This window comes from Phoca vitulina, unplaced genomic scaffold (genome assembly GCF_004348235.1).
Source record: "Phoca vitulina isolate PV1807 unplaced genomic scaffold, GSC_HSeal_1.0 scaffold35, whole genome shotgun sequence".
Lineage (NCBI taxonomy): Eukaryota > Metazoa > Chordata > Mammalia > Carnivora > Phocidae > Phoca > Phoca vitulina.
The window spans coordinates 20,027,147-20,044,041 of NW_022589738.1; the positions used below are offsets into that span (position 1 = coordinate 20,027,147).

The window sequence follows — 16,895 nt, forward strand, 5'->3', positions numbered from 1 at the left end:
CATAGGAAGTGTTGTTTACTCAAGCACATGGGTCCGAAGAAATGTGCCAAAAACTCTTCTCTGGCTTTCAAAAAAAAAAAAAAATTCCCCATTATTTATACCTTCTAAAAAATTGACATCTATCTAATATTAATACCAAGGAAACAAATTATTTAAAAAGATACCAGAGTAGGGGCACCTGGGTGGCTCAGTTGATTAAGTGTCTGCTGGGATCGTGATCCTGGGGTCCTGGGATCAAACCCCGTGTTGGGCTTCCTGTTCAGCAGGGAGTCTGCTTCTCCCTCCACCCCAGCTCGTGCTCTATCAATCTCTCTCTCAAATAAATAAAATCTTTTTAAAAAAGATACCAGAATAGAATTGCAGACTTCTCTAAAAAGTTAAGAGTAGCATTCATACAACACTGCAACAGTAACTCAAGTCCAGTCATCTTACAGGACTCCTTTGTTAGAAATTACACTTGTAAGGGCAGTCTGTATTTTGTCCAAACCAGATGGGTATGCAATGAAGTGAGAAGAATGCCTTCATGTATTTTGTGATTTGAGGAATCTATAAAATGTTCAGTCATTCAGCTGATATTTAGTAGACATACACTGTTTAAATTTTTTTTTTTAAGATTTATTTATTTGACAGCGAGAGAGGGAACACAAGCAGGGGTAATGGGAGAGGGAGAAGCAGGCCTCCCGCGGAGCAGGGAGCCCGATGTGGGACTCGATCCTAGGACCCCGGGACCACGACCCGAGCCGAAGGCAGACGCCTAACGACTGAGCCACCCAGGCGCCCGACATACACTGTTTAATAACAGGACTGACCTCAACGTGTTGCGAGGATTAAATAAAATGAAGGCAAACTTAAAAAGCTAGGACCTGGGGCGCCTGGGTGGCTCAGTCGTTGGGCGTCTGCCTTCCGCTCAGGTCATGATCCCAGGGTCCTGGGTTCGAGCCCCACATCGGGCTCCCTGCTCAGCAGGAGGCCTGCTTCTCCCTCTCCCACTCCCCCTGCTTGTGTTCCCTCTCTCGCTGTGTCTCTCTCTGTCAAATAAATAAAATCTTTAAAAAAAAAAAAAAAAGCTAGGACCTCCAGAGAGCATAAAAATAGCTTTTTTTAGTGAGTTATTTATTGAAATATATCATGCAGGGGCGCCTGGGTGGTTCAGTCAGTTAAGCATCTGCCTTCAATTCAGGTCATGATGCCGGGGTCCTGGGATCAAGCCCCACGGTAGGGCTCTTTGCTCAGTGGGGAGTCCGCTTCTCCCTCTTCCTCTGCCCCTTCCCCTGGCTTATGCACTGTCTCTCTCGCAAATAAATACAATCTTTAAAAAAAAAAGAAATATGCAGACAGAAACTGCAAAAGTCATAAATGTGCAGCTCCATGAATTTTCACAAAGTGGAAACTATTTTTAAGAGATTGTGGAAAAGGATTATTTTCCATTCAGCAGACTCATTTGAAGCAAGGGCCACAGGCTTTTGAAATAGATGACATCATCTGTTAAGCAGAGGCACGAGGCAACTCGGGGCGGGACGTGGGGCCTGACGTCATCGCACAGCAGCTTCTTTTCCCCGCCCACTTCTCTCGCCTGAGTAGGTCGTCATTGTAATACGTAGGTGAATCGGGAATTATGCTGCCCAGACAACCGAACCGCAGGCTCGGGGAGGTGGGACCTCAGTAGACGCCTGCGTACTGGTGGAAGTGAGGCACAATGCACCGCTTTTGGGGGCGGGACACCTGGCAAGAGCATCTTAAGCGCGTGCGCAGAGGCCATCTCCACCCTGTGCTGGGTGGGAGGGGCAGTGGGGGGGCAGGGTCGCACAGCGCCCTCTGCGCCTGCGCCCGGGCGCAAGGTGGGGCCGCGGGCGCCCGCACTGTGAAGTGCTCACAGAGGTGGGGGGCAACGGTCAACCGTCGCCCTGAGGCGGGTGGCGGCGGGATGGCGTCGGCCTCTGGATCCTCGGATTTGGCCGGCTCTGGAGCGCCCCCACCTGGTGGGGGAGCTCAGGCGGCGGCGGCTGAGGAGGAGGAGCGAGAGGTGGTACGGGTCCGAGTCAAGGTGAGGCTGACAGTTGGTTGGCCTGCCCTCCTGGGGTGCCCAGGGGAGGGGAAGGCGGTGACTCTCCCAGGTTGGAGGGCGGGACCCGAGATTTGGGGTGTTAACCTGAGGGGCGAGGCTTGAGGGCAGAGTGATAGTGGTGAGGACGAGCTGGCGGCGGGGGGGGGGGGGGGGGGGCTGGACCTGGAAATGCTGGGCAGGGCCTGAGGATGTAGGGACTGAAGATGGAAGGGTAGGGGGCCTAAGGAATGGATAGGTGGAGATTATGGGTAGAGAGGAGGGGCCATAGGGCTGGAGGAGGGGCCTTAAATAGTTAAGGAGTGAGGGGGGCTGTTGGTGTCTGAAAAGGAGGTGCTGAAGTCAATTAACATGTATATTGAGACTGCACTTGTGTGCAGATTTACAGTCTCACCCAGGATGAGCTGACCTGCTTGTCGGGAAGACAGCTAAATAAATGAGATGCTTTGGACACTGGTGAATGTTGTGAGGAGATAAGGAAAAAGCTTCTGAACTAGGGAGTTACTTTAGCCAAGGTTGTAGCGGGAAGTCCCTAGAGAGGTATTGAAGGAGCAGAGACCCAAATACAGAAGGAATCAGCCCTGTGCGTTTTGGAGGAAGAGTGGAAGCAGAGAGAACACCAAGGGCAAAGGCTGGGAGGTGGGGATGAGTTTGGCATGTTACCTTAGGTTCCCACATTGCTGGAGTGAGAGAGCAAGGGCAGGAGTGGGTAGGGGGTAAAACAATGAGGCAAAAGAGGGGCAGATTGTGAAGGGCCTTTGTCATGTATTCTAAGAAAGCTGTTGCCATAGCTCCAGCAAGTGGTCATGGTCGCTGGGACTAGAGTGGTGGCACTGGTGTTGGTGAGAAGGTAGATTCTGGAAAGAAGTAAACAGATTACCTCAGGGTAATACAGGAAGCTCTAAGGTAGAGGTTTGGGAATTCAGAAAAGAGATGATGGCCGAGCTGTGGGTGAGCCAGTTGGAAGAAAGTGGGAAGGACTTTCCAAACAGGGGGATCAGCACAAGCAAAGTCCTGGAGCCAGGATGTGTTCAAAGTAACTTCCAGCAGTTTGGTGGTACCAGAGTGTAAAGTTCAAAAAAGCTGACTGAAGAGAGGCTGGCCAGCGTCCTATAGGCCCACCTTCTGGGGACGCTGGGGTTGCCTTTGAAGAGATTTAAGCAGGGTAGTATTGTAGATAGATGTGCTAAATTGATGCAGCATGGAGTATTGATTTAACGGGGGCCAGACTGGACATGGTGATCCTGACAACCATCGTTGGGGGAACAAAGAAGAAGGATTGGGTGCTTGGACCATTGCAGTAGCCTCCTCCTCACTAGACTGCTGCTTTCTCCCTTGCCCCCCATAGTCTGTTCTTCTAAGAGCAGCCAGAAAGATCCTGTTAAATGCTAAGTCAGATCACATCCCTCCTCTGCACAGAACCCTCCAAGTCTTACCCCTCACTCAGAGCAAAAACCATGACCCAGAACACCCACCTCCATGTGCCCCTGCCCACAACTTGTCTGACCTTGCCTCCTATCCCTCACTCTGCTTCAGTGTGGTGATGTGGCACCTGATGGCCCACCCTGTGTCTTCTCTCCCCAGAAGTGTGAGAGCTTTTTGTCACCTGAGTTCCGCTCTTTTGCCGTCGACCCCCAGATCACCTCACTCGATGTATTACAGCACATCCTCATCCGAGCGTTTGATTTGAATGGGTGAGTTATGGGATGCTGGGGGACCGACCATGGGGCCACCTACCTCAACAGTGGTTGTTTGGCTTTTTTGTTTTTGTTTGTTTCATTATTACAAATAATCCCACAGTGAACTGCCACATTTGCATATCCTGGGATATTTGGGGAAATCTAGTCATAGGATAAATTCCTAGCAGTGGTATTGCTGGGTTAAAGGGTGTATGCTTTTTAAAATTTCAATGGATGTTTCCAAAATGCTCTCCAGACAGGTTTTTGCCAATTTACAATCTCCCAGCAGCATATAAAATGCCTGTTTCCCTCAGAAACACTGGTTACTAGAAAACATTGGAAAATTTGCTGACCTGATGGATGAAAAGTGGTGTCTCTTGGGGACAGGTGTGATGGTTATTTTGTTGTGGTTGTTATTTTGGAGGAATACATGCACATAGTAACAAAATCAAAGAGTACACAAGTGATGTCTACTTAGGACGTTTCCCTGGTTATAGTAGTTACACAACATACTTCATCACACAATTGCTCAAGTGTATCTGAAGAACAAATTCTTAGTTGTTATTTGACTTTTTTGCATAAACATTTTTTGTTGTGAAAAATAACAAACACACAGCTTGCTTTATTTTTTATGCAGTAGGAAGGCTGCTTTCTTCCCACTTCTATCCCTCAACTACCCTGTCACCCTCCCTAGAAGGGATCAACATTTTAAGTTTTCAGTGTGCCCTGTAGATACAAGCAGGTGTGTATCCGTTTCTGTGTTTGTGTAACAAAGTAGAGGTAAACCATCTGACCTCAGGCAGCTCGAAATCCTTGGCACAGTACCCAACACATAGCAGAGAGTTGTTCAGCATCATTTCTGCCTTCCCTGGCTTTTTGTGGAAACTGTCCCTGAGGCCTCCAGGGCCCTGGGGGCACTTGAGAGCTGCCACACCTCCTCTGTCCAGGAAGAAGAACTTTGGCATCAGCTACCTGGGCCGGGATCGGCTGGGGCAGGAAACTTACCTCTCACTCCTGTCTGACTGGGACCTCAGCACAGCCTTCACCACAGCCTCCAAACCTTACCTGCAGCTGCGGGTAGACATTCGGCCCACCGAGGACAGTGAGTACCTGGCTCCGGGCCCCACCCTTTCCCCATGGGATGACTCCCCCCATTACAATACACTCCCTCACAGTGGGCTTGAAAGGAAGAAGGTATCCTAGGTCCACGTCCTGGCTTGGCCACTGGGCCTCGATTTCTTTACCTGTAAAGTAGAAATAATGGTATCTTAGGGCCATCGTGAGGATTAAACAGGGAAATTCATGTAAAATGCCTGGAACAATGCATGGCTGCATAGTGAATGGTCAAAAAATATTAGCTCTAGGGGCGCCTGGGTGGCTCAGTCAGTTGAGCATCCAACTCTTGGTTTCAGCTCAGGTCATGATCTCAGGATCATGAGATCGAGCCCTGTGTTGGGCTCTGCGCTGACTGCAGAGTCTGCTTGAGATTCTCTCTCTCTCTCTCTCTCTCTCTCTCTCTCTCTCCCTCTCTCCCCCCTGCCTCACCCCCCCCAAAATAAAAATTTTTTAAAAATATTAGTTCTAACAATAACTTATCATATTATATTTATTATTATATAATCTACTAATATAAGTTATAATTATATAATGCAGCATAACAATGGAAATGTAGTATTGTATGTTTCCATTATAATAACACCTAACTATATAATGCTGATTATAATAATGATGGTTGTATTCATTCATTCATTCATTCATTCATCCTGCACTCATATTTGTTTGGACTCTTGCTCACTCATTCATTGTTCCCTTGATCTCTCAGCCACTTCCTCTCTTCTCATATTTGTTCCCTGACACTTACCTGTGTTGGTCCCTGGGAGCACACAGATAAATTAAGACATGGGCCCAAAAATTTGATTACAAACCATACATTAGATGATAATATTGTATCAGTGTTAAATGTCCTGGGTATGGTAATGGTATCATGGTTATTGAAGGAAGATGTCCTTGTTCTTGGGAAAAACACAGTTAAGTATTAAGGGGTAAAGTGTCATGATGTCTGCAAATAATTCAGCAAAAAAATAATATGTATTGGGGCACTTGGGTGGCTAACTCAGTTAAGCAGCCAGCTCTTGATTTCAGCTCAGGTCATGATCTCAGGGTCCTGGGATCCAGCCTCACGTCGGGCTCCACGATCTGTGGAGAGTCTGCTCAAGCATTTTCTCTCCCTCTGCCCCTCCACCCATTTGCTCTCTCTCTGAAATAAGTAAATAGTTCTTTAAAAAAAAAACAATATGTATCTATACAGAGAGAGCAAGATGAAGCAAGTGTGGCAAAAAATGTGAATAGTTAGGGGAGCTAGATGAAGGATGTATGGGTATTCAATGAATTCATCTTTTTAACTTTATTGTAGATTTGAAATTTATTTCTTTATTTGACAGAGAGAGAGCACGAGCAGGGGGAGTGGCAGGCAGAGGGAAAGGGAGAAACAGGCTCCCCGCTGAGCAGAGAGCCCGAAGTGGGGCTCAATCCCAGGACCCCAAGATCACAGCCTGAGCTGAAGGCAGATGCTCAACCAACTGAGCCACCCAGGCTCCTCCAAATTTTTATTGGGGTACCTGGGTGGCTCAGTTGGTTAAGCATCTGCCTTCAGCTCAGGTCATGATCCCAGGGTCCTGGGATCGAACCCTGCCTTGGGCTCTGTGCTCAGCGAGGAGTCTGCTTCTCCCTCTCCCTCTCCCTCTGCCCCTTCCCCTGCTCATGCTCTCTCTCCCTCTCATTCTCTCTCAGACAAACAAATAAAATTTTGGGGCGCCTGGGTGGCTCAGTCAGTTGAGCGTCCAACTCTTGGTTTTGGCTCGGGTGATAGTCTCATGGGTCATGGGATCAAGCCCCACGTCAGACTCCATGCTCAGCGGGGAGTCTGCTGGAAGATTCTCTCCCTCTGCCCCTCCCTCCACTCTGTCTCTGTCTCTCTCTCTCTAAAATGAATAAATAAATCTTTTTAAAAAATAATAAAATAGAGGGCACATTCTGCGTGGAGCACTGGGTGTTATGCACAAACAATGAATCATGGAACACTACATCAAAAACTAATGATGTAATGTATGGTGATTAACATAACAATAAAAATTAAAAATAATAATAAAATAAAATAAAAAGTTGTGGAGTGGAAGACATGGTTCCCAGCCTCAGGGAATTCATATGCTCATTTGGGATGACTGAGGTCTTTTATGGATGTCATAGTAACATATAAATAGCTAACATGTGTTGAACACTTAGGACCATTCTACACACGTAATATTTATTCATTGGATTGTCAAAACAACCTTACAGGGTAGGCATGATGGTCATCCCTATGTTATAGTTGAGGAAACCGAGGCTCAGAGAGGGGAACAGGACTTGCGCATGTCACACAGACAGTAAATGTAAGAGCAGGATTTGAACCCAGATGGTGGCTCCAGATTCCTTGCTTTTAACCATTTGATTCTATGAAATTGTGGGCTTGTTAAGATTGGCAGCCTTGAGAAAAAGAGCAAGAGGTGGAGAGAGGGAGAGAAAAACTGGAGTCAGGGAAAAAGATAGTGACAGAGATGGGCAAAAGACAGAAACAGGTTTGTTTACAATGCAGGAATGTGGTAAATGAGACAACAGTAGGAAAAGAATGGACTCATCAATAACTGGAAAGTTGATTCTCTAAAAAAAATAGCGTTTAAATGTCTTTTTGCCAAATTGAGAAGGGTCCGTCTCTCTGCTTTATTTGCATTCCTCTCAGTTCTTTTTATTTATTTAATTTTTTTTTAATTTAATTTAATTTAATTTATTTATTTGAGAGAGAGAGAGAGAGAGAAACAGCATGAGAGGGGATAGGGTCAGAGGGAGAAGCAGGCTCCCCACTGAGCCGGGAGCCCGACGTGGGACTCGATCCCAGGACTCCGGGATTATGACCTGAGCCGAAGGCAGTCGCTTAACCAGCTGAGCCACCCAGGCGCCCGTATTTATTTAATTTTTAAAAAAGATTTTATTTATTTATTTGACGGAGAGAAAGGGAGAGTACAAGCAGGGGGAGCGGGAGAGGGAGAGGGAGAAGCAGGCTGCCCGCTGAGCAGAGAGCCTGATGCGGGGCTCGATCCCAGGACCCCGGGACCATGACCTGAGCCGAAGGCAGACGCTTAACCGACTGAGCCACCCACGCGTCCCTGCATTCCCCTCAGTTCTTATGCAGTTGGGGTTTTCTTCATGTTTATTAGCTGCACAGATTTGATTTCTTTACTGAAACAGTGCTACTGTGTCTATTTTGCAGGTGAGGAAACCAAGGCTTGGGGAATTAGTTAAGTGACTGAGCTAAGCACACAGGGCTACTCTGGCAGAAGTTCCTGTCTCTGGCTACCTGTCTTTGCCATTTGTCTGAATTGCTGGTCTTCTTACAGTTGATCTCTTTGTTAAAGCCAGACCAGTTCATGTTGTTTCAATCACATAGCTTTATGATAGGTTTTAATGTTTTCCTTTTTTTTTTTTAAAGATTTTATTTTTATTTATTTATTTTTTTTTTAAAGATTTTATTTATTTATTTGACAGAGAGAGAGAGACACAGTGAGAGAGGAAACACAAACACAAGCAGGGGGAGTGGGGAAGGGAGAAGCAGGCTTCCCGCGGAGCGGAGAGCCTGATGCGGGGCTCGATCCCAGGACCCCGGGACCATGACCTGAGCCGAAGGCAGACGCTTAACGACTGAGCCACCCAGGCGCCCCAAGATTTTATTTTTATTTATTTAACTGACAGAGAGAGAGAGAGAGACAGCGAGAGAGGGAACACAAGCAGGGGGAGTGGGAGAGGGAGAAGCAAGCTCCCTGCTGAGCAGGGAGCCTGATGCGGGGCTCGATCCCACGACCCTGGGATCATGACCTGAGCCAAAGGCAGTCGCTTAACCAACTGAGCCACCCAGGCGACCCTAATGTTTTCCTTTTTAAAAATTTTTCTTAAATATTCTTGTGCACTTACTGTTCTTTTCATCTAATAGAATTAGCTTATCAGTTCATTAAAATCCTAATGGGAATTTGATTTAAGTTGCATTTTTTTAAAGAAATTAATTTTTTAGTTACCTAGTAAATAAATTTTCCTTATGAAAAATGAAAACATTTCAAATAATGCTGAAGTCTCCTGGAACCACTGTGCCTAACCTTTTTTTAAAAAAAAATTTATTTGTTTATTTGAGAGGGAGAGAGAGAGAGAGAGAGAGCGAGCAGGAGCCCGGGGAGAGGGGCAGAGGGAGAGGGAGAAGCAGCCTCCCCGCTGAGCAGAGAGCCTGATGCGGGGCTCAGTCCCAGGACCCTGGGATCATGACCTGAGCCCAAGGCAGCTGCTTCACTGACTGAGCCACCCAGGCACCCTGCACTGTGCCTAATCTTGATCCCCTACCCTTTTGCCCTACAGGAACCACTTTGATTAGCTTGATGTGTAATTTTGCAGTTCCTTTACTTATTCGTACACACACACATATTTATCCACATATAAACCTAAGTATATTTGTATTTGTATATATACACAAATGGTATGTGTTTAACATAAATGGTCTCAGACTCTGTAAGTATCCAATAGATGCGGCTGTCATTATAAATATTATTAATGATGTTCTTGTGATCATGTTCATGACTGTGAAAGCAACAGGCATGTTGTGACAACGTGGACGGCCAGTCCCTCTTTCTGGGAAGAAGCCCGTTTCTGCCATCTCTACAGATGGAAGATCACCCAGCCTAGACCTTCAACCACTGTGTGCAGCTGGGATATGAATCCTCTCTCTGTCATATGTACTGCAAACATTTTTTCCCAGCTTATCATTTGTTTTATGACTTTGCTTACAGTGTCTTTTTTTTTGTGCTACTGAAAACTATAATTTGTATGCAGTCTTATACATAATACCTATCTCTCCCTTTATGATTTCTGAGTATCTCTCCTTACTTTGGAACATCTTCCCCATCCCCGAGCTTATACAAATATTCTCCTACGTTTTCTTCTAATGTGCTTATTATTTTCTTTTTTTACATATAAATCTCTACGCTGTGAACATTGTGATAAGTACACCTGGTTCTTTAAAAAAATGCCAGATAAACAGTTATGCCAGCATCATTTATTAAAGAACCACCATGTTTACACTGATTTGAAACTCAGTCTATGACTTTTATCATAGACTGAGTTCCCGTGTGTACTTGGGATTTATTTCTGGGCTGTTTACCACATTCCACCGGTTGACTCCATTTGTCTATTGCTGTGCTAACACCATATTTTTATCACCGTGGTTTTGTGGTTAATTTTAATAAGGCAAGCATTGCCATCCTCCCACTGTTCTTTTCCTGGCTCTTTTTTTTCTTAACTGTTCTTAAATGTGAATTCCTCCATATGATCGTTAAAATAGTTTTTATCCAGTTCCAGGAAAAACCCCATTAGATTTCTGATTGGCATTGCACAGAATTTATGTATTAATTTAGGGTTTGGGAAGTTTGACAATTTTAGGAAAATGTAGTACGCATAGCATCTATTATGTAATACCATAAGTAGGGCCTGGGCGGCACCCCATAATGAGACATTTGGATGCTTCTCCAGGGAAATGTGTATGCATTCATGCTTAGTAGGTTATATAAAGACTTTATATAGTCTTATGGCAGTTCAGATCAGGCTTTGCCACTGGATGAGTTTGTGCTTATAGAAATCCTTTGTCCGTCCTATTAATGGGTTCTGTCTTTTTTTAATCAATATAGAATGTCTTTCTTTTCCTGTAATACTTTTGGCCTCGAGCGGTGCTTTTTCTGACATTCACATGGCTGTGCTTGCTTTCTGTTTGTTGATGTTTGCCAGGAATACCTTTAGGTTTCTTCAGCTTTCAGCCTTTCTTTGTCACTTAGTTTTAGATATGTCTCTCACAAAAACCCCATACCAGGATTTATGTTTTCTTAAGCAATTGACAGTGAAATCTTTTTCCCTCCAGTCTCTCCCACCCTCCCAGGCCCTTGAAATGGAAGCTTTAGAACACTTTTAATTCTTATTTTTACTCTGATCCCTAACCTTTAACTTCTGGGTTTTGGTTAGATAGTAATTTCTTTTTAAATTCCAGGCTGTCATATTTTCTTTATAGTAGTTCACTTATGTTTCAGGAATCCTACAAACTCCCAATCACAGTACCTTTGTCTTTCATGTGTAACTACACATATTAAAAACTTGTGGCCTGTTGCCATTTACCCTCCCTTTTGCCTTTCCCCACTTGGAGCCCTGGTAGTCATTCAGGAGTCATTTGCTTAGAGAACTTCTTGTTCTCCAACAAGGTGCGTGGATTGGATGTACTCCAATGACCAAAAATGTCTTTCTTTGGCCATGATAGATATGTACTGTCTTGGCTGGGCGGGGGGGCTTGCATCTCAAGGCTTTCTTAACAGTGCTCCATGGGCGCGGGAAGCCACTGTCTTCTTGCTTCCAGAGTTGAGGAACAGCACTACTTGCATCTTAAGTCTCCTGGACTTGTCTTCCGGGTCTCTCTACATTTTCACTCAAATCATCAAGCTGTAGCTCTGCACCTTGAAGGGGTTCTTCTATTTGGTCTTTCAGACCATTAGTTTGACCTTCTTTCTTTTGCCTGTTAAGTGTTTTCATACTTTATTTCCAAAGTATATACTTTCTTTCCAAAGTACCACTCTGGCAGCTGTTGGGAGAGAGTGGAGAGGAGCAAAGAGGCAGTTTCAGGTGAGAGATGTGGTGGCTCAGACAGGCGACAAGGCAGAGATGAGAGAAGAGGTGGAATTGAAGTATGTTTTGCATGCAGAAGCCATGGGGCTTAGCGACAGTTTGGCCTTGGGAGTTGAGAGAGTGGGAGGCGGCAAGGATGTCTCTGAGGTTTCTGGCTCAAGCAAATGAACAGATAGAGGAGCAGAGGAGGAGGTCATGTCCAGAGTGGATCTTTGGCTCTCCTTTTGGACTCTGTAGGTTCCCAGTGCTCTATGAGACATCCAGGGAGAGGCATCCACATATGGCCGAGGGTTTGCTCCTCCCTCAGCTCTGTGGGAGAAGGTACAGTGGACTCTACGGACAGGCTGCTTAGGGACAGCATTGGCCTGCAAATGACGATGGCTGAAACAAATCAAAGCTGATTTGTTTCATATAGTAGAGTTTGAAATCCACTGGGCATTGCTGTTGTCAGCTTAGCAGCTCTGTGGCACCGGGGCTGACATCTCTTAAGTCTCTCGAACTTCCCTTCACGTGGCCACTGCCACTGCGGCCATCACATCACAGTTGAGGCGGGAAGAAGGGCTGTGAGGGCAAGTGAGGGAGAGAGGGAAGGGAGAGACTTCTGCTGATGCTCCAAGGGCCAGAACTGCGTAGAGTCAGGAAAGCACTATTTCCTCTGTGTAAGATACACGAAATTGCTGTTCCACAAATACCTCTCCTTAAAATATGTCTGGGCTCTGGAGTAAGGTAAACAAGGTACAGATCTAGCCAGCCCTCCCATTTCCCAGCTGTAGAATCTTGGCTCATTGTTAATTGTCCCAACCTTTTTTATCATCATCTACAAAATGAGAATGATACAGTAATCTGTACCAGCTGTGGGCTGGAGACTAGCGTGAATATAAGATTAAGAGTTTGGGCTCGGGCGCCTGGGTGGCTCAGTTGGTTAAGCAACTGCCTTCGGCTCAGGTCATGATCCTGGAGTCCCTGGATCGAGTCCCGCATCGGGCTCCCTGCTCGGCAGGGAGTCTGCTTCTCCCTCTGACCCTCCTCCCTCTCATGCTCTCTGTCTCTCATTCTCTCTCTCTCAAATAAATAAATAAAATCTTTAAAAAAAAAAAAAAAGAGTTTGGGCTCGCGAGCTTTGGGCCTGGGCTGCAAATTTCGTTCTTTCACTTACTTAGCTGTGAGGCCTTAGGCAACTATCTCATTTTTTTTTTTAAAGATTTTATTTATTTATTTGACAGAGAGAGACACAGCGAGAGAGGGAACACAAGCAGGGGGAGTGGGGGAGGGAGAAGCAGGCTTCCCGCCTAGCAGGGAGCCCGATGTGGGGCTCGATCCCAGGACCCTGGGACCATGACCTGAGCCGAAGGCAGACGTTCAACCACTGAACCACCCAGGTGCCCCAGGCAACTATCTTATATTGACTGTGCCTATTTCCTCATAGAAAGAATGGTGTTAATAATAGTGCCTAACTGGGGGCGCCTGGCTGGCTCAGTCAGCGGAGCATGTGACTCTTGATATTGGGGTTGTGAGTTCAAGCCCCATGTTGGGTGTGGCAGTTACTTAGACATAAAAATATTTATAATAGGGCGCCTGGGTGGCTCAGTTGGTTAAGCGACTGCCTTTGACTCAGGTCATGATCCTGGAGTCCCGGGATCGAGTCCCACATCGGGCTCCCTGCTCAGCAGGGAGTCTGCTTCTCCCTCTGACCCTCCGCCCTCTCATGCTCTCTCTCTATCTCATTCTCTCTCAAATAAATAAATAAAATCTTTATAAAACAATATTTGTAATAATAATAATAGGGCGCCTGGGTGGCTCAGTCATTAAGCGTCTGCCTTCGGCTCAGGTCATGATCCCAGGGTCCTGGAATTGAGCCCCGCATCGGGCTCCCTCCTCGGCGGAGAGTCTGCTTCTCCCTCTCCCTACTCCCCCTGCTTGTGTTCCCTCTCTCGCTGTGTCTCTCTCTGTCAAATAAATAAATCAAATCTCTAAAAATAATAATCATAATAATAATAGTAGTAGTAGTAGTAGTAGTAGTAGTAGTAGTAGTAGTAATGGTGCCAGATGCCTGGGTGGCTCAGTCGTTAAGCATCTGCCTTCAGCTCAGGTCATGATCTCGGGGTCCTGGGATCGAGCCCCGCATCGGGCTCCCTGCTCTGTGGGGTATCTGCTTCTCCCTCTCTCTCCCTTAGTGCTCTCCCTCCCTCTCTCTCTCTCTCAAATAAATAAATAAAATCTTTTTAAAAAATAGTGCCTAGGGGCGCCTGGGTGGCTCAGTCGTTAAGCATCTGCCTTCGGCTCAGGTCATGATCCCGGGGTCCTGGGATCGAGCCCCACATTGGGCTCCCTGCTCGGCGGGAAGCCTGCTTCTCCCTCTCCCAATCCCCCTCCTTGTGTTCCCTCTCTCCCTGTCTCTCTCTGTCAAATAAATAAATAAAATTAAAAAAAAATAGTGCCCAACTTATAGAAAGGATGTGAATATTAAATGAGTCAGTATTTGCAAAGGGCTCAGAACACTTCCTGGTATAAAGTGAAGCCCTTGTCACAGTGCTTGGCACATAGTAAGTGCTCAATAACTACTACTTTATACCATTAAAGTACTGCTTAGAGTCTGCCGAGCCATTTTGTGGGACAGTTACCACTGAAGAATTATTCACGGTTTTATGTTTTGCCTGATTTAGATGACATGGGAAGAGAGGGTGGAAGTCATTCATTGCCCCGGCGGGGGGGTGGCCTGGCTTTGGTAGGAGAGGAACCCAGCTCTGAGGTGTGGGACTCTCACCCTGTTCTTGAATCGTGTCATTCTGTGTGCCTAGGCCCTCTGCTGGAAGACTGGGACATAATCAGCCCCAAGGATGTCATTGGTTCTGACGTGCTACTGGCTGAGAAAAGGTCATCGCTGACGACAGCTGCCCTGCCCTTCACGCAGTCTATCCTCTCTCAGGTGGCTTCAGGGACCCCTGTGGCCGGCTGCAGGGGGGGGGCAGGCCTACCTGGCACCCCCGATCCTGAGCATGCTTGTTGGCACCTGCCTGTAGCCTGCCCAACTGACTGGTGGCCTTTCTCCCTCCTTCTTTCACAGGTGGGCCGCACCTTGTCTAAGGTCCAACAGGTGCTAAGCTGGTCATATGGGGAAGATGTCAAGCCCTTCAAGCCTCCTCTGAGCGATGCCGAGTTTCACACATACCTGAACCACGAGGGCCAGCTCTCCCGCCCTGAGGAGTTGCGCCTGCGGATCTATCACGGTGGTGTGGAGCCCTCCCTGCGAAAGGTGAGCCGCCTCGGTCACTCATCGGATCCGTCACTCCTGCAGTCCATGACTAGCTCACGAGACACAGGCAGCGGACCACGCTGTCACAGGATGGCGTGGCACCATTCCAGGACAGCCAGCTCTCCTTTGGGACGGGCTGGGAGGCAGAGGTGGGAAGGCCGACTTTTCCGAAGGAAGACAAAGGCCCCAGGGCAGCAGGGTGGGTGGCAACGGATAGCCACTGGGATGTGGTGGCTCATTTGTAGAAGCTCCGCCTTATCCCTTTTGTCCGTGGCCAGGTGGTGTGGCGGTACCTGTTGAACGTCTACCCAGATGGGCTGACGGGCCGCGAGCGGATGGACTACATGAAACGCAAGAGTCGCGAGTATGAACAGCTCAAGAGTGAGTGGGCACAACGAGCGAGCCCTGAAGACTTGGAATTCATCCGCAGCACAGTCCTCAAGGATGTGCTGCGGACGGACCGGGCCCACCCCTACTATGCAGGGCCCGAGGACGGCCCACACCTGCGGGCGCTGCACGACTTGCTCACCACCTACGCCGTCACCCACCCGCAGGTGTCCTACTGCCAGGGCATGAGCGACCTCGCCTCGCCCATCCTTGCCGTCATGGACCACGAAGGCCATGCCTTCGTCTGCTTTTGTGGCATCATGAAGCGCCTGGCCGCGAACTTCCATCCTGATGGCCGCGCCATGGCCACCAAGTTTGCCCACCTCAAGCTGCTGCTACGACATGCCGACCCTGACTTCTACCAGTACCTACAAGAAGCCGGTGCCGACGACCTGTTCTTCTGCTACCGCTGGCTGCTGCTTGAACTCAAGCGCGAGTTCGCCTTTGACGATGCCCTCCGCATGCTCGAGGTCACCTGGAGTTCGCTGCCCCCCGATCCTCCTGAACATGAGGTAGAGCTCGTCGGACCCCCCAGCCAAGTGGCAGACCCTGGCTTCAGTGGCCACAGGGGGCGGCCCGTGAGACAGAGGCACATGCTGAGGCCTGCCGGGGGAGGGGGCAGTGCTTTCGAAGATGCTGTTGACCACTTGGTCACGACCAGCCAGGGGCCTGGTGGCGGGGGCCGTCTCCTGAGACAAGCCAGTCTGGATGACCTCCAGCAACTCAGGGATAACACAGGCTCCAGGAGGGACCCTCTGGTCCAGCTGCCCCACCCAGCTGCCCTCATCAGCTCCAAGTCCCTCTCCGAGCCCTTGTTGAACTCCTCAGACCCACTCTCCTCCTCTTCCCGCCCTGATTCCCCATCCTCTTCATCTCCGCCATCCACCCAAGAGGCCTCTCCCGCTGGTGATGTGGCTGTGGGATCCCCCTTGATGCCAGAGTTGGGCTCCCCACAAGAACCTGGAAAGTCCCTGCCACCCCCACCCCCACTGGGCTTGCCCCCACCCCAGGAATTTGGCCGAGGGAACCCATTTATGCTCTTCCTCTGCCTCGCCATCCTGCTGGAGCACCGTGACCACATCATGCGCAATGGGCTAGATTACAACGAGCTGGCCATGCACTTTGACCGCCTTGTGCGAAAACACCACCTGGGGCGCGTCCTTCGCCGGGCCAAGGCTCTCTTTGCTGATTACCTGCAGTCAGAGGTGTGGGACTCAGAGGAGGGGGCCGAGGCCACAGCCCCGTCTTGATCAGCCTCCTTGCAGCCCACCGTGAGCCCCACCTGATCTCTGTTCTTTATCACGGGGGCCTATACATGAGACCCCAGCTCCCTGCCTGCCAGCCCTCAACCTGTTGGAGTGCAGGCCCCTTTCTCCCCAGGTCTGAGAGTATGGGGCTCTGCCTTGGCACTGCCCCATGGAGGCCACGGCCTTCTTTCTCAGTTTATGTTGTATCGTTTTTAACAACTGGACTTTGCACACATGAAGGTCACTGTGGTCTGTGTATTTCTCTGCCCTCTCTCTGGTTTTTGTTATAGACGGAGTCCCCAGGGGCTCCTGCCCTGAGGGAGCGGAAACACCTCACATGGTGGAGGGTGGCCCCCGCTTCCCCAGTGGCAGGAGAGTGGGTGCTGAGAATTGGTTCTAGAAGGTGAGCCCAGGTCGAGGACTGCTTGGGGGAGGCCTGAGGCCATTTTGTGGTACATCTGTCTGCCGGTAAGGGTCTGGATTATGGCTGTGAATGTACGTTTTCAGGACAGGTCCCCAAATGAGGCATGAGA

The 16,895-nt window shown here is 48.3% G+C and overlaps 1 protein-coding gene across 1 annotated transcript; it reads left to right on the forward strand.

Annotated features, from left to right (window-relative positions):
• Positions 1 to 1,822: 1,822 nt before the first annotated feature.
• TBC1D25 (TBC1 domain family member 25) lies at positions 1,823 to 16,614 on the forward strand. The gene is made up of 6 exons (XM_032426771.1): positions 1,823 to 2,044; positions 3,647 to 3,756; positions 4,689 to 4,843; positions 14,274 to 14,401; positions 14,540 to 14,728; positions 15,007 to 16,614. The coding sequence occupies exons 1-6, from the start codon at positions 1,925 to 1,927 to the stop codon at positions 16,363 to 16,365; spliced, it is 2,061 nt and encodes a 686-aa protein (XP_032282662.1). The 5' UTR covers positions 1,823 to 1,924; the 3' UTR covers positions 16,366 to 16,614.
• The last annotated feature ends 281 nt before the right edge of the window (positions 16,615 to 16,895 follow it).

Coding starts and splice junctions, on each gene's coding strand:
- TBC1D25 (XM_032426771.1), top strand. CDS start 1,925: ATGGCGTCGGCCTCTGGATCCTCGGATTTGGCCGGCTCTGGAGCGCCC. Junction 2,045..3,646: donor TGGTACGGGTCCGAGTCAAG/GTGAGGCTGACA, acceptor TTCTCTCCCCAG/AAGTGTGAGAGCTTTTTGTC. Junction 14,402..14,539: donor CGCAGTCTATCCTCTCTCAG/GTGGCTTCAGGG, acceptor CTTCTTTCACAG/GTGGGCCGCACCTTGTCTAA.